The 24,679-nt window shown below is 34.6% G+C and overlaps 1 protein-coding gene and 2 non-coding genes across 5 annotated transcripts in view; all 3 read right to left on the bottom strand.

Moving 5' to 3' along the window:
• The window catches only part of LOC110597155 (E3 ubiquitin-protein ligase CCNB1IP1), a 29,230-nt gene that overhangs the window by 4,092 nt on the left and 459 nt on the right, over positions 1 to 24,679 (bottom strand). The window contains exons 2-5 of one of the 3 annotated variants that reach the window (XM_078049910.1): positions 20,996 to 21,153; positions 18,209 to 18,286; positions 17,082 to 17,182; positions 1,925 to 2,249 (exon numbers count right to left, since the gene is read on the bottom strand). In XM_078049910.1, coding sequence (XP_077906036.1) covers positions 1,925 to 2,249; positions 17,082 to 17,104 — 348 coding nt within the window. In that variant the 5' untranslated portion in view covers positions 17,105 to 17,182; positions 18,209 to 18,286; positions 20,996 to 21,153. Of the gene's footprint in view, positions 1 to 1,924; positions 2,250 to 3,596; positions 8,841 to 17,081; positions 17,183 to 18,208; positions 18,287 to 20,995; positions 21,154 to 24,679 lie in introns of those variants that run through there. The other 2 variants (XM_078049911.1, XM_078049909.1) reach the window with 2 other exon arrangements.
• LOC120887074 (small nucleolar RNA SNORA79) lies at positions 15,771 to 15,918 on the bottom strand. The gene has a single exon (XR_005730242.1). It is a non-coding gene; the product is annotated as a small nucleolar RNA SNORA79 (small nucleolar RNA).
• Positions 17,967 to 18,043, bottom strand: LOC120887085 (small nucleolar RNA SNORD126). The gene has a single exon (XR_005730253.1). It is a non-coding gene; the product is annotated as a small nucleolar RNA SNORD126 (small nucleolar RNA).

Raw genomic sequence — 24,679 nt, 5'->3', positions numbered from 1 at the left:
AAATGATGGATTAATAAATTGTGGAAAATATATACACACAATAGAGTACTATTCAGCCATGAAAAAGAATGAAATTTTGGCATTTGTCAATAAATGGATGGAAATGGAAAAAATCATGCTTAAGTGAAATACGCCAAACTCCAAAACTCAAAGTTCAAATGTTTTCTCTCACATAGGGAAGCTGGAGTAAAATAAAGAAAAAGGGGAGGGAAGATAAAATAAAGAATCAATCAAATATAAATTAATAGACAAGTAAAAAAAGTCTAATACAGTAGAGGAAGGAGAATGGAAGAGGAGAGGGGTGATGGGAAGGGAAAGAGAAGGATGATGAGCTGAAATCAATTTCCAGGTATGTATAAGTTTGTCAGGATGAACCCAGCTACTATGTATAATTATAAAGCTCTAATAATAATATCAATAAATAAATGTGTAAGATATAATAATATATTCAAGAATATAATTAAAAGTTCTCCAGAGGAAAGTCTCTAAGAAGGCAGCAAAGGCCAAAATCACAAACAGAAAGAGTTAAATACATGAATTTGATGACAAGAATGCTTATCACAGCCTATTTTATAATTTGGAAACAAATTATACAATGCAATCATTAAAATTATGATTACATCAAATACAAAATATTTCAGGGTCTATGTAAAATATCAATAAAACAAATGATAAGTTTTATAGGGGCTGGAGTTGTAGCTCAGTGGTAGAGTGCTTGCCTAGCATGCCTGAGGCACTGGGTTTGATCCTCAGCACCACATAAAACAATACACAAACAAAATAAAGGTACTGTGTCCATCTATAATGTAAAAAAAATAAAAATAAAAGATATTGTGTAAGTTATAAGAATACTAGAAAATAAATATTTTTTAAAAATAAATAGATAAATAAATAAATAAATAAATGTTATAGTATTGAGTTAGAGAACTACAGAGAATTCTAACAAATCAGTCGGAGCAATTCAAACAACCAAACTGAAATGGGCAATATGTTAAAAAAAAATGAAAAAATTCAAGAAAATATGTTCATCTAAAAGTTATCCAAGAAATGCATATTTAATGAGCATTGAGGTTCTATTTCACCTGTATCTAACTTGGGAGTAGAAGACGTGGAAAACTAAGCACTCACATACATTTCTTGAGAGCAAATGAATGGATATACCATACTGAAAGACATAATTTTTAAAAATCTTCAAACCTGGGGATGTGGCTCTGTGGTAGAGTGTTTATATATAATATGTGCAAGGCCCTGGTTTAATCCCACACACTACAAATAAATAAATAAATAAAACCTTCAAAATATATATAGCCACTTTCAAGAATTTGATCCTAGCATATAATAATGTATATGAATTTGATAAGAATGCTCCCCACAGCATTTTATTAATAACTTGGAAACAAACCATAATAGAATACAATCTTCAGAATTATAATTATAGAATACTAAACTGAAAAATATTTAACAAAATATTCATAACAGACATAACATATTGTCCACCTTGTTTATTTATGTTTACTTTTTATATTTTTGTGGTACTAGAGATCAAACCCAGGACCTCACACATACTAGACAAACACTCTACTGAGCAATATCCCTAGCCCTGTCAACTTTAATTGGCCATAAAACCAGTATGTGTGGTTTTATTCTATTTTTATATAGAAAAAAATGTATGTATACAACATATACTTACACACAAACAAAACTATTAATAATGAAATCTCTGAGTAATGGAATTATGGGGTTTTTTATTTTTCTCCTTTAAGATTTTCAACAATAAGCATTATTTTTGAAAACTGAAAATTTATTATTAAAAAGAATGTTTTCTATACTTTCATTAAAAATAAAATAAAAAATAAATACAAAACAGTGAAGAAAAACTTCAGAAACTCCCATACGTGCCTCAGGTACTATTCTAAGTACTAACCTGATATGTCCAGAAAGCCAGTGCTCGGGAGCTAATGTCTAACACAATCTCTGGTCGCAGCCCTGCCAACACCATAGCTTTATATTCTTCTGAAGGACTGAGTTCAGTGCGGACAATATCCAGCTTTCCAGAAAGGGTACTGTTGCAGGCAGGGCAGATAGCTGGTGAACGACTAAATTCACCACTGCCATGCTGATCACAGAAGATATGAGAACAGGCAGTGACCCAGGCATAACCGGAGAGTTTGATGCGACACTTTCGATAATTACAAAGCAACATGTCTTCACACAAAGACATGTTAATGAGATCTCCAGATGTTGAAGTCCTGATAAATGAAAAGGTAAATAAGGCACAATGAAAATAAAATTGTTTAATTACTTAATAACAAGTAAAAGATAAATACATTGTTCGACTTTGTTTTGATAAAATGTACATGTTATTGGTTTTTATTTATTATAATCGATATGATATATTGACTTGAGTCTCCCAATAATACTGTGCTCCTTCTTTGTACAAAGGCCATGAAAAAAAATGTAAAGAAAAATTAAATGCACAAGTGATACTAAATCTTACTAAGATCAAAAATAATATGTATATGGAAAAAACTTTAGAAACATAGCCAAAGTACAAACAAGTAAAATTTACATCAGTGCTTTTTGTCATTCTTCAATACCTAAACCAAAATTCAAATTTATTATCTACTCATACTTTGGCAAAATATGTTAGTACCACATCCCACACTTCGCAAACCTAAAAATCCAGGCACAATTTCAGATATTTTGCAGTGCAAAGTATTTGAAGCTACATTTTTAGGTTTTTTCATACATGCTGATTTCTTAATCAGATTCCTTACCTGTGTTACTTTGATTACAAACACTAACTGGAAAAGGAAAAAAAAAAAAAAAACACTAGCTACCTGTTTGCATAAAATAGAAACTAACCTAATAATTGACCCTTATAAAGCCTGAAAATTTATACTAAAGCTGCTTTTGAGTGAACTTTTTATCAGTTAAATAATCCATCTATTAATGAAAAAACTGTTCAATGCTATGCTTTGATTTAAAACATTTGTAAGAATAAATCAATTCTCTAGATTAATTTACTTTTCAATAAAGTAAAATTCTCTCTGGAATTTGACTAACCCAAAAATGGACACCAATATTTTAAGCACACCAAAACAAATCCCATATTACATAAAATAACTCTGGCACATCAATTACACCTAGGAAAAGTATACACGTTATCAACTGACAATTCTGCAAAGAACGTTTCCTTGGTCAGAGACATTCCAACACTTCCATCCCAAATGTCCTCAATGAGGACAATGATGTCACTTAGCAGCCAATAAGGACTATTTTACCCTCCACCTGGGTAACCAGCAAAGGGGAAGCAGAATATATGGGAAGTTTTGAAGCTGAGACCCTTTCCAGGCAAAGCCAGAGATGCAGCTAATTCCAAATTTTCCCCAAGAAGGGGAGTAGAGAGCTATTACTATGGGCTGTACAAGTTGAGGGCCAAATTTCTGAGAATTAAACCTATGGAAATTTCACTCTGGAATTTTCAGCCTCCTCTCTGCACTCGACAGAGAAAACAGTAATGATAATAAAAACAACAAAGAGAACACAAATACAACCTGAGAGGCAATGAAAAAGAGCGGGAAAAAAAACACCACCTGTTCAGCTGCAGCTGAGGCGAGGATTCGCACCGTCTCCGCTGTAGAGTGCGCATGCGCGTAGTCGCCCCGAGGCCTGCTGGGTGGCGGGCTTGGAGATGGGGCCGCTCAGGATCATGGGATCCACGGGCCCTACCTACCAGTCCAACGCCAGGGGAAGTGCGCAAGAGCTCAAGTCCAACCAACCCCATAGGTTTCCCACTTCCAAAACAGGTGGCTGTCAACACTTGGTGCAACTCCTATTGAGGGGAAAGTGTCCTGAAGCTAAAGTGGGCGGGTAGAAGAGCCAGTTGGAGCCCCTGTCTCTGGTACAAGGAGTTGTCTGTCCTAGATAATGATGGGAGTTGCGGGCAAGCAGCACAAAGTATGTTTGTGGAATTCCCAAAGATTGTTTTGCCCATGCCCGTAATTGGACCACTATCACTTTTATGCAGAAGATTCTGCCATTTTATTTTTGTTGTCCTTCTTCAAATATAAATTTTCCCAGCTGTTATGTATCTATCTATATGTGTGTGTATGTATGTATGTATGTGTGTGTATGTGTGTGTGCAAATATATACTTTTTTTAAAGAAATCATAATTTTTTTCCTTGAGTCTACATTACAATCATTTATATAGTGCTTAAAATTAAGTGATAGGACTGGCAGTGTCATGAACTTTGAGGTAATCTGATATGCACTCCTGGAACTGCTGGTATCTGTTTTTACTTTAATGTCTCTCTCACCTGTCAATTTTCTTGGCTTTTTTATAACAATGTAATTTTCTGCTTAATCTACATGAGCCAGTTACAATTGAGATTTAAAATTAGACTGGAGGCTGAGACAAGAGGATTCCAAGTTCAAAGCCAACCTCAGCAAAAGCAAGGCTGCTTAGCAACTCAGTGAGACCCTGTCTCTAAATAAAATACAAAATACAGCTGCGGATGTGGCTCAGTGGCCCAGTGCTCCTGAGTTCAATCCCCATTAGCCAAAAAATAAAAATAAAATTGGATTGAAGAAAAGGGCTAGAAGGGTGCTCAAGATGCAAACTCTAATGCTGTCTTTTGTAGCCACCTTTTCAGATTACATGACCTAATTATGAATTAGTAATTAGATATAGTGCACCACACAATGGACACAAAACTCTGCAAACCCCTTTCTGACTTGCAAATCCATAATACTGAACCTCTCCTTCAAACAAAAACCTGTCCTAAGTAAGCAACTTTCTGCTAGGAATTTAATGTTACTGGCACAAATTGGAGTCAGAGAAAATTGGGAGTTCATGTGTAAACCATGTATTCCTTAATTTTTTGCTAATTAAGCAGTTTGTGCTTTTTTAAGTTTTAACTGTACCAAATGCAGAATGATTAAAGTACAAAAATGGTACATGATTCCATTTGAAGTTCAAAAAGACAAAGCATTGAGATTTCAACCAGTGACTAACTTTGTGATCCTAAACAAGTTACCTTCATAATATAATCTCTTCCTGCGTATGTATCCCAATTAATACATACTTTGTGTTAATTCATTTTAATAGTCATATACTACAAATATACCAATTTATATATTCTTCTAATGGACATTCATTCCAGGTTACAATTAAAACCAGCACTACACTGAACCTTCTGAACATTTCTCCTTGAGTACACATGCCAAAAAATTTTATAGAATATAATACCCAGGGACTAGGTTAACATATAAGCATCTTTGAATAAATCAGATGTTACCAAATCACTGTCCAAAGCAATAATATAGATTTCACTGCCACCAGCAAAATATATAAGAACCCACTGCTCCAGAATCAGCAACATACAGAATTATCAGGATTCTTTCTTGTTTTGTTGTCTTTTCATGTTTGTCCATCTGATACCAGGAAAATAGTAATTAAATGTTGTTTTAATGAGCGATTCTTTGATTACTTATGAGGTTGAACATATTTTCATATAAGTGACTACATAAAGATCCTCATCTGTAAATTTCATGTTCATATTCTTTGATAATTTTTAAAATATTTTTAATATCTTTATTTTATTTATTTTATGTGATGCTGAGGATCAAACCCAGTGCCTCATGTGTAAGGCAAGCGCTCTGCCACTGAGCCACAACCCCAGCCCAATATTTTTCTTGATTTATATTAAGACAGTTATGTGGCATGCAAATATGTTTGAATTTTAGTGTACATAAATTTATCAACTTTTCCTTTTATGTTTGTCTTATTCTATACTTTCAGTAGTTGTCTTGTTTTTCATGTGCAAATCTTTAATTCATCCTTCCTACCATAAATATTCAATGTTTTCAATAGTTTTAAGGTTTTGGGGCTGGGGATGTGGCTCAAGAGGTAGCGCGCTCGCCTGGCATGCGTGCGGCCCGGGTTCGATCTTCAGCACCACATACAAACAAAGATGTTGTGTCCACCGAAAACTAAAAAAAATAAAATATTAAAAAAAAAATAGTTTTAAGGTTTTACTTTTCATATATACATCTTTAATACATACTTTCTAACACAGGAAGTCTGAATAACAGTAAGAGTTGTAAAAGGAAAAGTGGCCACATCATTCAAGAAAACAAACATTCCAACCTTGGTCTTTCATAGAAATGGTAGCTTAGTTAAATTTCAAGGTTATTTTTAACATGCAAGTGATACAATACACAACAAAATATTGGAAATGATGTATTTCATCTGCTTTTAGAATGAGATTTCATAGTTAATACTGACTACACAAAACAAAACCAACTCAGAATAAAGCAGGAGATGTATTCTAGTGGTAGTACATATTTAGCATGCAAAAGTTCTGGGTCCAATCCCCAGTGCATGTGTGCTCGCACGCACGAACTACTCATAATAAAATTATAGGTAAGAAAAAATTTGTGTGAGACTCTATTTACCAAAGCAATCTAGAGATACTACTAAGAAGGAAAAAAACAATAGGTTTCAAGTGGTAGCTGTGCTCAACTTGATCAGAGAAGTAAATGATTATTTTGATACTTTTTTTATAGCCAAAACCTTAGAATTTCAACAGAAAAGTTTGAACACCTTGAAAACATGCTTCTTGGTGGGTTTTTGTTTGTTTGTTTGTTTTGTTTTGTTTTTGGTGGGGGGAGTAGTTTTGTTTGGGTTTGGTTCTTTACTTGTTGGCTGGTTTTTGCTTTTGAGACAGGGTCTCACTATGTTGTTGACGCTGGCCTTGAACTCCTGGGCTCAAATGATCCTCCTGCCTTGACCTCCCAAAGTAACTAGGATGTAGCACCACCACATCCAGCTTTTTCTTTTATTTCTCTCTTTAGTGATTTAAGTCAACTGTTTTCTGTTTTTATATAAACTAGTAAGTGTTCATGAGTCATATATTATTCATGAAGAACATTGATTTCTAAGCTCTGACAGCACAATTTGTGCTTACACATCATTTACATAATTTAATCGCCTGTTAATTTTCACCTTTCAAAAATGTTATTTTGGAAATTAATTGATGTGAAAATAAACTTAGGATCCCCGATGGAAGCCAGAGGGAGGCAGCATTCTGTGTTGCTCCATGACCTGGGATTCAAATAGTGACAATACTGCTTCTCTGCTATCGATATTCCTGCTCCTGTGCAGGAATCATTGTACTGGTCCAGAGCTCCAGGTCTCCGTGTCAGAGTAGGTCTCCAACTACTAGTCCATGCAGAACTACCAGGTACCCCAGCGAGATCATCCGTAGCAGGAGCACCCCTGAAGAACTTTCGGCGACCCGCCTGAGCAGAAATCACAGACGCCACTCCCATGCAGGACACTGGCAGCAAGAATAGGAACTCCAGCTGTCGCCCCTGGGTGGATCCCCATCTACTAATATAAGGCTACCCAGTCGCCACCATCTTGGGATTCTGCAATAGCAGAGTGCAGTTCTCGGGTGCCTACACCCGAGAACCTTACCCAAGCTCTGAAGTCAGCCAACAGCCTCACACTGCAGCCACAGAGCTCGTGTCTGAACTCACATCCCAACGCCATCACATAGCTGCCCCCACCCGATCAGACACCCTATCATTGAAAGCAGGCACCTCCATCTTGGGCCACCTTCATCAGTGGGGACAACTCCCAGTTTGGAACTCCAGCTGGCCAGGTACCCAGTTTCTAACCGCCCCCTTCTCCCCAGCAGCCAAAACCCCCAGCACAGTGACATCCTGGTTATCTTTACCATCCTGAAGTCAAAGATACCAGCTAACAACAGATGACCCTACCTATTAGAAGCAGAAAAGATAATGATCTCCAACCAAAACAATATCTGTTTCTTCTTCAAGATTTTTTTTCCCTTTCCTTCTGTATTCTCCTGACCTCACATCACCAACATATGTATAATCAAGTACTTTGCATGAATTAGGATTTTGAGAACTGGGATGTCTGAATACTCTATTACAGTTGTATTATACATTTTTTTTCTTTTTTTCCCACCAATTTCTACTATTTTAACATTTTTTTTTATTTTTCTTAATATGTATGTATGTTTGTTTTATGTACTCTACCATCTTCCTACTTATGTGTCTACCCAAAATTGGACACGTAAGTGGGAAATTACTTCCTCTCCCTTCTCCTGCTACTAATCTTCTTCTTTAGATTTCTCTTTCACACTTCCTAAGATAATAACTCACCTCCTACCTCCTCAGCATATCATTCTACTCCTCACCCAAATTCTTTGTCCACCATCAGAAACTGTAAACCCTTTTACAAACCTACTGAATATAATGTAGATAATAGTTGAATTCACCATTTCTGTACATTGTGACCAAACTGTAAACATCTTAATAGCAAATATTTATTTTTAGGTATATATTATTTATATTGGGAACTGTTAACATTGTCCTTCACCTCAAAGGAGGTATTGGATCCCTATAGGAGCACTATAAGCCTATATGGTAAAAATGGTAATGCCTCAGATCCACAGTGCTAGAAGGGAAGACACACAAGCAATATGAAAAGACAAGTGAAGAAAGTACCCCCAAACAAATTGAGATACCACATTAGAATCCATGGCCAGCACAACAGAAGAAATGAAGAGGAGTTCAGGATGTACATAATTAAAATGTTCTGCAAATTAAAGGATGATATAAGAGAGCAAATACAGGCAGCAAGCTACATAAACAAATACAGGAAGCAAAAGATTACTTCAATAGGGAGACAGAGGTTCTTAAAAAAATATATAGAAATCCTTGAAATGAAAGAAACAATAAACCAAATTAAAAGTTCAATTGAAAGCATCACCAAAAGATGAGACCACTTAGAAGACAGGACCTCAGACAATGAAAACAAAATATATAATCTTGAAAAGAATGTAGACCACGCAATGAAAATGGTAAGAAACCATGAGTAGAACATTAAAGAAATATGGGATAGTATGAAAAGACCAAATTTAAGAGTTATTAGGATAGAGGAAGGCACAGAGTTCCAAACAAAAAGAATGAGCAATCTATTCAATGAAATAATATCAGAAAATTTTCCAAACATGAAGAATGAATTGGAAAATCAAATTCAGGAGGCTTACATGATGCCAAATGTACAAAATCACAACAGACCCACACCAAGGCACATTATAATGAAATGCCCAACATGCAGAATAAGGAGAGAATATTAAAAGCCACGAGAGAAAGTAATCAGATTACATATAGGGGAAAAGCAAATAGATATGTGCAGATTTTTCAACCCAGACCCAGAAAGCTAGAAGATCCTGGAACAACATATATCAAGCTCTGAAAGAAAATGGATGACAATCAAGAATCTTATATCCAGCAAAATTAAGCTTTAGATTTAATGATGAAATAAAAACCTTCCATGATAGACAAAAATTAAAAGAATTTACAACTAGAAAGCCTACACTACAGAACATCCTTGGCAAAATAGTCCATGAAGAGGAATTGAAAAACAACAATGAAAATCAGCAAAGGGAGGTATTACACTAAAGGAAAAATTAATCAAAGGATGAAACCAAGTCCAGTTAAATACCAAAAATAAACAAAAATGGCTGGGATTACAAATCATGTCTCCAATAATAACCTTGAATGTTAATGGCCTAAACTTACTAATCAAAAGACATAAACTGGCAGATTGGATCAAAAAAAAAATATACCCAACAATATGCTATCTCCAAAAGACTCATAAGAAAAGACATCCACAGACTAAGGTAAAATGTTGGGAAAAATCACACCACTCACATGGACTGCAGAAGCAAGTAGGGGTTTCCATCCTCATATCAAATAAAGTAGACTTCAAGCCAAAGCTAATCAAAAGGGCTAAAGAAGGATATTTCATACTGCTTAGGGGAACTATTCATTAACAAGACATAACAATAATAAATTTATATGCCCCAAACAATAGAGCATCTACATTCACCAAACTCTTCTGAAGTTCAAGTGTCAAATAGACCATAACACAATAATTCTGGGAGATTTTAACACATCTCATTCACCACGAGATAGATTGTCCAAACAAAAGCTAAACAAAGAAATTTAGAACTCATTAATACAATCATAACTTAGCCTTAACTGACATATACAGAATATTTCATCCTTTAATGAACAAATTCACTTTCTTCTCAGCAGCACATGGATCCTTCTCTAAAATGGACCATATATTATTCCACAAAGCAACTTTTAGCAAATACAAAAAAGTAGAGATACTACCCTGCATTCTATCAGATCATAATGTAATGAAATTAGAAATCATGTAAAATAAAAAAATAAAAGCTTCATCAACACCTGGAGACTAACTAATATGCTACTAAATGAACAGTGGGCTGCAAAAGACATCAAGGAGGAGATTTAAAATTTCTTAGAGGTAAATAAGAACACAGATACAACATATCGAAATCTCTAGGACACTATGAAAGCCTTACTAAGAGAAAAGTTCATGCCATGGAGTTCATTCCTCAAAAGAAGAAAAAGTCAACAAATAAAATCCCTAGAAAAAGAATAAATCAACACCAAAAGCAGTAGAATACAGGAAATAATTAAAATCGGAGCTGAAATCAATGAAACTGAAACAAAAGAAACAGTTAAAAAAAATTGACAAAACAAAAGTTGGTTCTTTGAAAAAATAAAATTGACAGACACTTAGCAATGCTATCGAAGGGAAAGAGAAAGCTCATATTACTAACATATGTGATGACAAAGGAAATATCACAACAGACACTACAGAATATAATCAGAAATTATTTGAAAACTTATACTCCAATAAAATAGAAAATATCAAAGGCATTGAAAATTTTCTGGAGTCATATGATTTGCCCAAATTGAATCAGGATGATATACACAATTTAAACAGGTCAATTTCAAATGATGCAATAGAAGATACCATCAGAAGCCTACCAACCAAGAAAAGCCCAGGACCAGATAGATACACAGCTAAGTTCTATAAGACCTTTAAAGAAGAATTGATACCAATACTCTTCAATTTATTTCAGGAAACAGAAAAAGAGAGAACACTCCTAAACTCATTCTATGAGGCCAATATCACCCTGATTCCAAAACCAGGCAAAAACACGTCAAAGAAAGAAACCTTCAGACCAATGTCTCTAATGAACATAGATCAAAAATTCTCAATAAAATTGCAAATCAAATACAAATCATATCAAAAAGATAGTGTACCATGATCAAGTGGGGTTCATTCCAGGGATGTAAGGTTGGTTCAACATACAGAAATCAATAAATATAGTTCATCACATCAATAGACATAAAGATAAGAATCATATGATCATCTCAATAGATGCAGAAAAAGCATTCAACAAAATACAGCACCCCTTCATGTTCAAAACACTAGAAAAACTAGGGATAACAGGAACATATCTCAACATCGTAAAGGCTATCTATGCTAAGCCCCAGGCCAACATCATTCTAAATGGAGAAAAATTGAAAGCATTCACTCTAAAAACTGGAACAAGACAGGGATGACCTCTTTCACCACTTCTATTTAACATAATTCTTGAAACACTGGACAGAGTAATTAGAGGAAAGAAATTAAAAGGATATGGACAGGTAAAGAAGAACTCATATTACCTCTATGTGCTGATGATATAATTCTATACCTAGAAGACCCAAAAAATTCCACCAGAAAACTTCTAGAACTAGTAAATGAATTCAGCAAAGTAGCAGGATATAAAATCAACACCCATAAATCAAAGGCATTTCTGTATATCAGTGACAATTCCCCTGAAAGGGAAATGAGGAAAACTACTCCATTTATAATAGCCTCAAAAAAATATAATACTTGGGAATCAATCTAACAAAAGAGGTGAAAGACCTCTACAATGAAAATTACAGAATGCTAAAGACAGAAATTAAAGAAGACCTTCGAAGATGGAAAGATCTACCTTGTTCTGGATAGGCAGAATTAATATTGTCAAAATGACCACACTACCAAAAGCATTATACAGATTTAATGCAGTTCCAATCAAAATCCCAATGACATTCTTCATAGAAACAGAAAAAGCAGTCATGAAATTCATCTGGAAAAATAAGAGACCCACAGTAGCTAAAGCAATCCTTAGCAAGACGAGTGAAGCAGGTGGAATCATTATATCAGACCTTAAACAAAACAATAGTAACAAAAACAGCCTGATATGGGCACCAAAATAGACTGGTAGACCAATGTACAGAATAGAGGACACAGTGACTAACCTATATAATTACAGTTATCTTATATTAGACAAAGGTACCAAAAACATATATTGGAGAAAAGATAGCCTCTTCAACAAATGGTGCAGGGAAAACTGAAAATTCATATACAACAAATTGAAAATTAAACCCCTATCTCTTACCATGCACAAAACTCAACTCAAAGTGGATCAAGAACCTAGGAATTAAGACCCTGAGACCCTGCATCTAACAGAAGAAAAAGTAGTCCCAAACCTCCATCACATCGGACTAGGCCCCAGCTTCCTTAATAAGGCTCCTATAAGCACAGGAATTAAAATCAAGAATTAATAAATGGGATGGATCCAAACAAATAAGCTTCTTCTCAGCAAAAGAAATAATCAGTGAGGTGAATAGAGAGCCTACAGATTGGGAGCAAATTTTTAACACTTGCACATCAGATAGAGCAGTAATCTCTGGGATACATAAAGAACTCAAAAATCTTAACACCAAAAAAACAAATAACCCAATCAAAAAAATGGGCCAAAGAACAGAACAGACACTCTCAGAAGAGTATATACAATCAACAAATATATGAAAATGTTCATCATCTCTAGCAATTAGAAAAATGCAAATCAAAACTACTCTAAGATTCATCTCACTCTAGTCAGAATGGCAGCTATTAAGAACACAAGCAACAGTAAGAGCTGGCGAAGATGTGGGAGAAAAGGCACACTTATACATTGCTGATAGGACTGCAAAATGGTACAGCCAATATGGAAAGCAGTTTGGAGACTCCTTGGAAAACTAGGAATGGAAGCACCTTTTGACCCAGCTATCCCGCTCCTCAGTGTATCCTTAAAGGACTTAAAAACAGCATACTACAGGAACACAACCACATCAATGTTTATAACAGCATAATTCACAATAGCTAAACTTTGGGACTAAACTAGATGCCCTTCAGTAGATGAATGGATAAAGAAAATGTGGTATATATACACAATGGAATATTACTCAGCAACAAAAGAGATTAAAATCATGGCATTTGCAGGTAAATGGATGGAGTTGGAGAACATAATGTTAAGTGAAGTTAGCCAATCCCAAAAAACCAAATGCTGAAAAGTTTTCTCTGATATAAGGAGGCTGATTCATAGTGGGGTTGGGAGAGGGAGCAAGGGAGAATTAGAGGAATACTAGATATGACAAGGGGGTGGGAAGGGAAGGGAGAGGGCATTGGGGGTAGAAAAGACAGTGGAATGAGATGGACATCATTATCTTAAGTACATGTATGAAAACACAAATATTGTGATTATACCGTGTATAAAACCAGAGATATGAAAAAATGTGCTCTATATGTGTACTATGAACTATAATGCATACTACCATGTATATATCAAGTTAGAATAAAAATTTTTTTAAATGTTATTTTGCTGGGTGCAGTAGCTCATGCCTATAATCCCAGCAACTTGGGAGGCTGAGGCAAAAGGATCACAAGTTCAAAGCCAATCTCAAAAACAGCAAGATCCTGGCTGGGGATGTGGCTCAAGCAGTAGCATGCTCGCCTGGCCTGCGTGCGGCCCGGGTTCGATCCTCAGCACCACATACCAACAAAGATGTTGTGTCTGCCGAGAACTAAACAATAAATATTAAAAATTCTCTCTCTCTCTATCTCTCTCTCTCCTCTCTCACTCTCTCTTTAAAAAAAAAAAAAAAAAAAACAGCAAGATCCTGTTTCAAAATAAAAAGAGCTAGGGATGTACTCAGTGATAAAGCACCCCCAAGTTCAATACCCACTAACAACAACAACAAAAAAAGATATTTTGGGGGCTGGGTATATACTCAGTGGTAGAATACTTGCATAGCATGTGCAAGACTATGAGTTCAATCCCCACCACCACGACAAAAATAAAGTATTTTTTACAATGAAGAATATTTTTTTTAATCTGGTATAGATATTCTAAGTACCTATCAGCTTATATTATGAGTATTTATATACCATATATCTCTAACAGCCTCAAAGGTACTAATTTTCTTTCCTATATCTTTGAATCTCAAACTATTAACATCATTTACTCTAAAACCCATGACACTTGTGTATTTGTTTTAATAGAAGAATCTTAATGTAAAGAACAGGTTTCTTTCATATTCTAGTCAACAGAAGTTATTATAGTTGCATACCGTCTGTTGTTCTAGTATAAGCATGAGTACTAAGTCTGATTTCAAAAACACACTGTGTTCACTAAGCATACCAGACTTCCACATTTAGATGTGTTATTTTTGTATCCCTTGCATGTTAAATATATGCTCATAGATGTAACACAGCATAGAAGAGTATAATTTAGCCAAAACAACTGAGTTTATTTTCAATATTAAATATATGCAGAAATAATGACTTTTTAACCAACCCTTAATGGTATGTAAAATTTCAGTCAATGATAATTATCCAGTAAGGCTATATATAAAATATTTATAATAAGAGATTTCCTATTAAATACTGGGGCCTAACTTGTTGAGACTGGCCTCAAACTTACAATCTTCCTTTCCTCAGTCTCCTAAATCACTGGGATTACAGGCATGTACCACCATATGCCTACCATATATATTAAGAATTTTAAGTAGAATCATGGGTACTCAGTTTATCTACTCTGAGCCAGATCCAGGGGATCCAGGCTTTCATGAAACTAACAATCTAGTAAAAGATATAAGAATGATATAAGAAAATAAAATAACTCCTGTAATCCCAGCATCTTGGAAGGCTGAGGTAAGAAGATCACAAATCCAATGCCAGCCTTAGCAATTTAACGAGGTCCTAAGCAACTCAGCAAGACCCTGTCTCTAAATAAAATACAAAAATAAAGGGCTATAGATGTGGCTCAGTGGTTAAGCGCCCCTGGGTTCAATTCCTGGTACCAAAAAAAAAATGAAAAGAAAGAAAGAAAAAAGAAAAGACTATTTTACTCTTTGCTGTGCTACTGCTTATGTTTTAGCAAGTTGATTCTAGAAAATTTTCTGGTGAGGAGTCAGCTTTCATCTTTAATTTTTAAGAATCATCTGCTTCATGCTATAAAGGTATTTTTTTTAACTGCCTTGAAATGTGTGAACATCTACTTTAGAAAATCGAGTGAATTGGGGCTGGGGATATGGCTCAAGCGGTAGCGCGCTCGCCTGGCATGCGTGCAGCCCGGGTTCGATCCTCAGCACCACATACCAACAAAGATGTTGTGTCCACCGAGAACTAAAAAATAAAATATTAAAAATTCTCTCTCTCTCTCTCTCTCTCTCTCTCTCTCTCTCTCTCTCTCTCTCTCTCTCTCCCCTCTCTCTCTCAAAAAAAAAAAAGTTCTATCTTATATTTAAAAAAAAAAAAAATCGAGTGAATCACTTAAAATTTAAACATGAATAACTTGAGTGTGTAATGATCCCATAACTCCCAGAATAAGTTGACTACAGCTCTTTCTTTCATAGCCTTAGATCAGAGCTATTCAAATACTATCACATCCAAAGAGTTTTCTATAAACCACATCGCTATATTCAAAATTACATCTCCTCTCTTTTTTTAATCAGGTACATTTTTAAAATCTAAAATCACCACCCACTTTGTAATTGTTTGACTCCGCAAAAATCAGAAGGCACTAATGGACAGCCAACCTATCCTCATAGTGCCCTGAGTGAAGATAAGCCAGCTTTGATATATGATGGACCAAAATCCCACTGCCAAAGGCTCCAGGCAGGGAGAGGAACAGCCATCAAAGTTTATCTCTAACCACATTATTTTAAGAAACATTAATAAAAAATAAAGACATCAAGAGACTCAGAAGTTATTACATCTAAATAAGAAGAAACCATTGAGAATTAACTGATTTAGCTAGACAAAATGATGAATAAATTAGTGCCAAAACTAAAATCAACTAAAGAAAATATTATTGCAACAATTACATAAGGATATACACTACAGTACCATTTCCCTACTATGCCCAATTTTAGAACTAAATTAGTCTTTGGGTACTAATGAGGCACCAATTGGGTACTAATGAGGTACCAATTGGCAGTAAAATACATAAGCAATTAAAGCAAAGAATTTCTGATAATCTATTATGCAAATATCAGAAATTGCCACACAGTACAAAATATAAGATAAATATACACATGGACTTTGATGACAAAATTGCTAATATTCTTTCCAATGTTCTAAGCCCACACATTTATCTAATTTAATCTTCAGAGTAACCATCCTTTGAGTCAGATACTATTATTATCATCTTATATAAAGAAATCAAGATACTGATAAGTTAGCAAATTTGCCAAGGTTACATAATTGGTTAGGTGACAGAGCATTAATTTAAACCTAATCTAACTCCAGAACGCATATGTAGGGGCTGAGGTTGTTGCTCAGTGGTAGAGTGTTGGCCTAGTCTGTATGAGGCACTGGGTTTGATCCTCAGCATTACATAAAAACATAAATAAATAAAAGTATCATGTCCTCTACAACTAAAAAAATTTTTAAAAGAACCCATATATAACTAGTATGCTACCTCTCAACATCTTTAATTGACTTTTAAAAAAAATAAAATGTATATAGCACCAGAAAAAAAATTATTTTCTTTTTTTTTTGGGGGGGGAGGGGTACTAAGAACCCAGGGGTTCTAGTATCACAAAGTTACATTCTCAACTCTTTTTATTTTTACTTTGAGACATGGTCTTACTAAGCTGCTGAGACTGGCCTTGAACTTGCAATTCTCTGGCCTCAGCCTCTCAAGTCACTGGGATTATAAACATGTGTCACCATGCCCAGCTAAAAACATTATTTTCAAAAAATAAAATTCATAGAACTTTACCAGCTAGACATGAAGTTATAAGGCAGAATTTTTAAAAATTCACATGTATGTCAAAGCTTCTCAACCTCAAGCCTTACCACAAAAAAAATAGAATCATCATCTATTGTACATCCACGATTTACAGCACTGAAGAGATCCACAGTGGGAATGTAAGACTCATATCTGGTTCTGGTCTGTTCTGCAAAAGATAACCAAAAACTAAAAAGTTATTTCAAATGCTAATGTTAGTTTGAATTATTTATATTTCTTGTATTTTACCCTGACGCCTACTGCATCTTTACTGAAAATGCAGGCACAAGAAAGCAAGCCTATCCTGTCTATGTTGCTTAAAATAACCTTAAATTATATAATATGTAAACATAATAAAGTTAGAAAACAGGTTTACAAAAATAATAAGGTCACCATAGAACCCAATATTAGAAACAATAATCCCTAGTATTTGAGTGTATTTGTGTGTGTGTGTGTATGTGTGTATCTCCTTTCAGAAGATTTCTCAAGCAAACATATGCATACAAAATGTTTAAACAGAAATACATTGCTCAATATATTGTTTTTAACTTAATGTGTCATAAAAACCCTGGCATTTAAATAAACATAAACCTACATCATAATTTTAAAGTGAATGTGGAGTGTTACATTATATAATTCACAAAATTGATTTCTCCAACTCAAGGATTCCCTGAACCTTATATATAGACTAATAAAATATTGATTAGTTTAAAACTCACAGCTTACATGATATAATTATACCCATTATCAGGGCTTTTTCTATAGTGTTTGAATTTTTAGAGTAAGATTCCTGACCCTAATTCTATCTCAAAAAGATTATCACAAAAGACTGAAACACAACAAAATATCAAATTCATAATTCAAAGATTTAAGAATTACCTGAGATCCTGGGCTAAATCCCAGTAATAATCTCAAGAAGCAAAATTCAATTCCAGGCGTTTGCCCCTAGCTTTAGTCTGCTCAGAGCATGTGTTTAATCAGAGTGATCAGCTGAAACACGGACTTAACATGCATTTCATCATGGCAAACTATTAAATAACTGGTGAAGGGCAAACCATCACTGGCTCCTCATCCCTTCCAGGAAACCCTCTTAAGGTTGGAACTTGGGCTCTTTCAACTACCATATTTCATCCACTAATAACACTGAGTCTCAAAACTTTCAAGATAAAAATTCATATTTTTCTCTTATACTTACCTCTGCTATTAGATGAATCCAGCTTCTATCTAGGAATAAAGTTGACTTTTAGGATCTATCAATTACGTAGCATCAAGCCTGGAAAATAAAAAATAAACAAAGGTTATGTGTACATAATGACTCAGACCAGCATATTCCACACCAAGTCACAAGAAAAAATAGAGTCATGTTCATTCTGTCCTTGAATCTCCAGGAATATGAATTATTGATATTTAGAGAATATTAGCAAACACCCAACATCTAATTCAAATTAAGACAGGATCTCTACACAAATTCAACTTTGTTAAAAACTTTGGCTAAAACTACACAGTGAGTTTTAAAACTGCACAACCAAACTCTGAAAGTCCATAAAAGTCAGCAGCCTCATAATAACAGCAGGTATGCAAAAGGAAGGAGCCAAGAACTCATGAGATTAAGATAAATAAGGTAATATTTTTTAAGGCATAATTTAATTTCAGTGGAGCCAATGTTGACTATATTTAACCTTTACTCTTAGTAATCCTGTCACAATTAAAAAAAAAAAACTTCCCTTATCAGAGGAGTGTATTCAACTAACATTTGGAACCCAAGACTGCCACAAGATGGCAATATAAGAAAGAGGCTTTAATTTCCTCTTCCATAGATTCGGAGTATAACGTGAACTTTGAGGTAAAAAAGACTGGAAGAACAGAGCTGTTCATTACTACAAGCAACCTTCCTCGATTCTTCACCTAATTAATAGCTAGAAAAATGTCTGTATTGTACATAATGATCATTTAAAACTCATTAGCTAGGGGTTGAGGATATAGCTCAGTGGTAGAATGCTTGCCTGGCATATATGAGATCCTAGGTTCTATCCCCAGCACTACAAAAGAAAAAGGAAAAACAAAACTCATTAGCTTAAAAAAAAAAAAAAAAGGAAAAAGGAAAAAGAACACATATAACCACTTACAACATATGACCCCTTAATTAAAACTAAATTGCTCAGTCATACTAGTCACATTTTAATTACTCAATTAATATAGATGACCCTGACAGACAATAAAAATATAGAATATTTCAATCATTACAGAAAATTCTCTCAAATATCAGTACCATTAAGGAGTAGCATGACTAAAATAAGGAAACTGTAGTCATCATTTTTTTTTCTTTTTAGTTGTAGTTGAACACAATACCTCTATTTTATTTATTTATTATTATGTGGTGCTGAGGATCAAACCCAGGTCCTTGCACATGCTAGGTGAGCGCTCTACTGCTGGGCCACAACGCCAGCCCCAGAAACAGTACTCATCATTCTTAGAAATTCCTTAAAAATTCCTACTATCTTGACAGCACTATAGAAATTTTTTCATTCAAACTTCAAAATCCTATTGTTACAGAGAAAATTGAGCCTCCGAGAAATTACATAAATTTCCTAAATTCACCTAAGTAATAAGAGCTGGGATTTAAATCCAGTTCTGTCAAAACTTCACACTCTTCAATGTAATTCCTACATGAAATAAGAAACAGAGCTAAAGAGGATGGTTTCCTTTAGAATTTAGTGAGGGTGATAACTGGGGATACAGCTCAATAATAGAGAGCTGGCACTGAGACCCTGGGTTCATTCCTAGCACTTCAGCACTACAAGAAAAAGAAAAGAAGGGCTGACTTCCTTTAGTTTACTGGGAGTGGTAGCACACTTCTATAATCCCGATACTCAGGAGGCTGAAGAGCATCACAAGTTTGGGGCTAGTCTCAGAAACTTAGGGAGACCCTGTCTCAAAATAAAAAATGAAAAAGAACTGAGGATGTAGCTCAGTGGTAGAACATCCCTGGGCTCAATCCCCAATACCAAAAAAAAAAAAAAAAATTTAATGAGAATGACCTGCTGGTTCAGTGGCTTAGGAGATAAATGAAATAAATGAGGTGGTTTTAAGTACCTCAGAAAGATATAATTGAAGGGTTATTTTTACTTCTTCCTTATCCTGTACTTGAATAATTCTTAATAGGTATTTTATAAATTATAAAATATTTTATAAGTATTATAAGTATTATATTTTATTTTATAAAATATTTTATAAATATTAATATAATATAAATATTTTGTAAATATGAATATTTTATAAATGTTTATTTTATAAAATATTTTATAAGTATTATAAGTATTTTATAAATACTCCATAAATAAACAATGACCCACTCATTTTGTTGATTGTGGGCAGTAAGTGCTTCAAAGTACTGCTTTCATGACCAAAACAAGTATATTTTAAATGTATAAACAAGTGCTTAATAAAAGCTTGATACAAACTACAAACTGATAATATTAAATCCAAGGATGATACATTTTTTGTTTGTTTTACAAAGGGCAATGCATCTGCCAATAAATGGGCACATGTAAAAGCAGAACCACCAGCACTGTCTGTCCCCAAAACCGTGATTCTGGCCCAGGTCACCCTAAACCCAACTTCAGAGAGTGACCTAAAGCCACATGTAGACAGAGAAACCAGACCCATTAGCAGGGCAAGCACTCGCAAAGAGAAGAGTATTACAAAAAAAAAGAAACAAAACCAGACCTTGAGAGGAAAAACATTATAAAAGGGTAATGACCTTCAGTAAAACCAAAGTGTCACATATGCTTTACAATAGCTGCTCCATATTAAAATTGTATTACCACCCAATTTTGCTCATTTCCACTCCAATTCACTCAGTCCTCACTAAGAACCTAAATCAATAGTAACTCTAACAACCTTTGGTCTTTTTAAAGAAAAGATACATGTATAGTGCAGAGATTGGAATTAAGGCAGCATATCTTGGTCAAAAGTCAAGTACCTGCCTCAATCAGCCTTTAACCTTTTCTATTAGGAATGTCCAAATCCAAGCTCGCTTGATTTTTAGGGAATATATACATATTACGAAGGCTTTCAGGGGCCACTTCTGGGATGGCACACAAGGTACTAAAGACCTCTTCAGTAGATTTCATCTTCAACCTGAAATAAAAGGAAAACAGGAAATAAATTCTAACTGATCATATGGCAGTTTTCTTTAGAGATAGTTCCATAAGGCACTGCTATCAGAAAGACTCCAGGTTTTTTATTTCCTGCTCACTGCCAGCTGTTTTGGCTCCAGAATACATATTGTTTTAATCTCTAAGTGTAAGAAAAATCCACTCCAAGCATATATGAAATAAAATCAGTGAAGTCAGAAACAGCTCATCCCAAGTTTATCCCACTATTTTACTCAATCCCAGTCACAAGGCTGATAAAATAAATAAAATTAAAATATAGTGTCTGAGAACTTTGGTCAAGACAGCAGTAAAGAACAACTTAAAGTCAGGATGCAAGAGGCAATAAGAATAAGACCTTCCCTACTCTATTAATTTGCTACTTCATCTATTTCATAATTTTGCCCATCTTACAATTTACAAATCACTTTCCATAATTACCTCATTTTCCAAGTATACTGTGTCATCTCTATTGTAGAGGTACACAAGCAATCTTTAGATTCTAAATGGCAGGGCTGGGGATGTAGCTAGGTGATAGAATGCCTGTCTAGTATATGAGAGGCCCTAGGTTGGATCTCCATTGGCAAAATAAATAAATAAATAAATAAACAAACAACAACAACAACAAAAAACACAAAGGAAATCAATGGCAGGAAACTTAATGTTAAGATGGGGGAGGATTTTATCCTTTCCTCAATTTTTGGTCAATAATTTTTATTGACAAAATTATATATACTCATGGTGTACAATATGATGTTTTGATATAAGTATACATAAGATATCTATCACTTCCCTTATCATATGTGTGTATATGTGTTAAGAACACTTTCCAAATTTACAAAATATATCCTTGACTGTAGTCACCAGGCTATCCTGTACATCTCCATAATCTAGTCTTACCCACTAACCAAAACTTTGTACTCTTTGATCATATCTTCCCAAATCCATCCCTCCCTACTCCCAGTAACTGGCTGCCACCATTCTACTCTCCTCTTCTACAAGTTCAGCTCTCTTAAGATTCCACAAATAAGGTAGATCACGCAGTACTGTCTTTCCATGGTTAGCTTATTTCACTTAGCAAAATGTCCTCCAGGGTCATCCATGTTATCACCAATCACAGAATTTCCTCCTTCTGTTTTGAGACTGAGTAGTAAGTATTCCACTGAGTTTACCACATTTTCTTTATCTGTTAATGGAAACTTAGGTTGATTTTATATCTTGGCCTTTGTTAATCAAGTTGCAATAAATATTTGAATAAAGACACCTCTACCACATACTGATATTATTTCCTGTGGACAAACACCCAGAAGTGGCATTGGTAGATCATATAATTTTTCAAGAAACTTTCATCCAGTTTTCCATAATGGCTGTACTAATTTATGCTCCGATAACAGATTCTGAAGATAGACAGATATGGATTTGAATCTTGGTTCTAACAGGTATTTGCTGTGACCTTGGGCAAGTTCTCTAAACCTCAATTATAACTGCTCCCTCTGTAAAATGAAAACAAATACCACCTACCACTTAGAACTTCTTTAAAGATTAAGTAAGATAATAAATATACTTAACAGAGAAGCTGGGATGGAATTAAGTGTTTAATATATTGTTTCTATTAATTTGCTGAAGCACAACAAGCTAGTGACTAGAAATGCAGATAGTCTGTGTACAGACTTCACATTTTTCAAAATAACTCTGAAGCCAGAAAGGTCACTCATAGGACACTATTAACTCCAAGATACTGTCTTCTATGAAAAAAAAGGCACAAGCTTGCTTTCTTATTCCTCTCCTTCCCTACTCAATAATCGAGACCCCAAAGTGTTCTATGTAAAGTTCCTTCTTAAGAGCAAAAAGAAGCGTCCATTAGGGAGAATCTATTTTTTCCCAACTAGCAAAACCTCTTAGCTGAAAAAACCAGATGTCTCACAAGACACAGTAAGTTTTTTAAGATTTAAAATAAACAACTTTAGAGAAATTTTCAAAGGTCTTATTTTGTAGGCTTACATTCTAAAAAACATTCAGCTCTTCCTAACCTAATGCTAAAATATGAGCTTAATCAACACCATAATTTCAGGAAGCTATCCAGCACACATTTTCTCAGCAAACACTAAAAGCATGCTCCTTCTGCCCTTGTGAAAACAAGGAGCACATGGTTTTTCTAGGTCATGCCTGTCATTTCTTTCCAATATTAAATATGTGCTCAGAACAAGATAAACCATCCCCTACCCATGCCAAAGTAGACAGATATATTCATATAAAGACCATAAACATTATTTTGCCTCTGGCAGAAAATCCTTTACTGCTAGTCAAGATATTTTGGATGTTAATTGGATTCTAATCAACACTATGTATACAAATTAAATATACATAACAGGAAGCCTGCTAAATATCTAGAGTCCTTTTAAAGAAGAACTATATAGCAAAATCCAAAGTGTCACAGTGACAAATGACATATATACAAGCTAATTCATTTGGTGGGAATATCAAGATCATAAGCTTAAATGTCCACCAATAAAGGCTAAAAAAAATATTTGGTATGTTTTAGGGAACAGACAGATGAGGAAAGTGGGAACATGAGGTTAAGAGAATAATTATGTGACAATTATAAAGGATGTGGATGCTCTTTATACATATACAGTTATTAAGTAGAAAAAGATACATGGTATATGTACAGGAGAAGGGAAAGGTAAGTACACAAATTTACTTATATGTACATAATATATCTTAAGAAGAATGCACAAGTAACTGTTAATACTGTTACTGAGGAAGGGAAATGGGTGGCTTAGGACAAAAATAAGAGACTTTCCATGGTACATATTTGATCCTATTGTTATACCTATTCCAAAACTAAAATTAACAACAAGGCTTAAGAATTATTAGGCTTATGGAAGGACTATAAACACCTATTGTTATATTCAATTAGCTAGTTTAGAATGTCTTTTTCTCATTTTCTACCTATAAGAATAACCAACACATATTTTATATACAAACTAATATATGTATCAGAGAAAAATAGGAATATGGTGAAGTTACACTCAAGGTCACTAGACAAAACTTTTTACAAGAAAAAAGATATTCAAAATATTTATTGTAAATATATATTGTTTACTTCTAGAAGATGCTTAATATTTATTGTGCACCAACTAGGTCCTGGCTTTTACATATTTTTATTTGATCTTCCCAAGGTGAGCCCAGAGGGCTCCATGGCTCTTCCAAGGTCACTGGACCAGTAAACTGTGGCACTAGAATTTGAATATAGGTTTGCACTAAACTGGGGTCCCTTTTTCAACATACCTTAAACTTTTGGGAGCACAGCACAGTATGTGTCCTAGGAGCTCACTAGGCTCACTAATATCATCTGCCTTAAGAGTTTGCTGCCTGGTCTCATCAAGAAAGCAGAAATGCTCTGAGCAAAGATCAGGGTAAAGTCACTGTCCACAGAAATGCCCATGGACCCAGTTAAGAGCATGGGCCCTACAGATATTCACCAGAGAATTAAAATGTACTGAGCTTAA

Source organism: Ictidomys tridecemlineatus, chromosome 5 (genome assembly GCF_052094955.1).
Source record: "Ictidomys tridecemlineatus isolate mIctTri1 chromosome 5, mIctTri1.hap1, whole genome shotgun sequence".
NCBI classification, from domain to species: domain Eukaryota; kingdom Metazoa; phylum Chordata; class Mammalia; order Rodentia; family Sciuridae; genus Ictidomys; species Ictidomys tridecemlineatus.
Note: the sequence above shows the minus strand (reverse complement) of the source record. Positions and strands in the feature narration are given on the sequence as shown.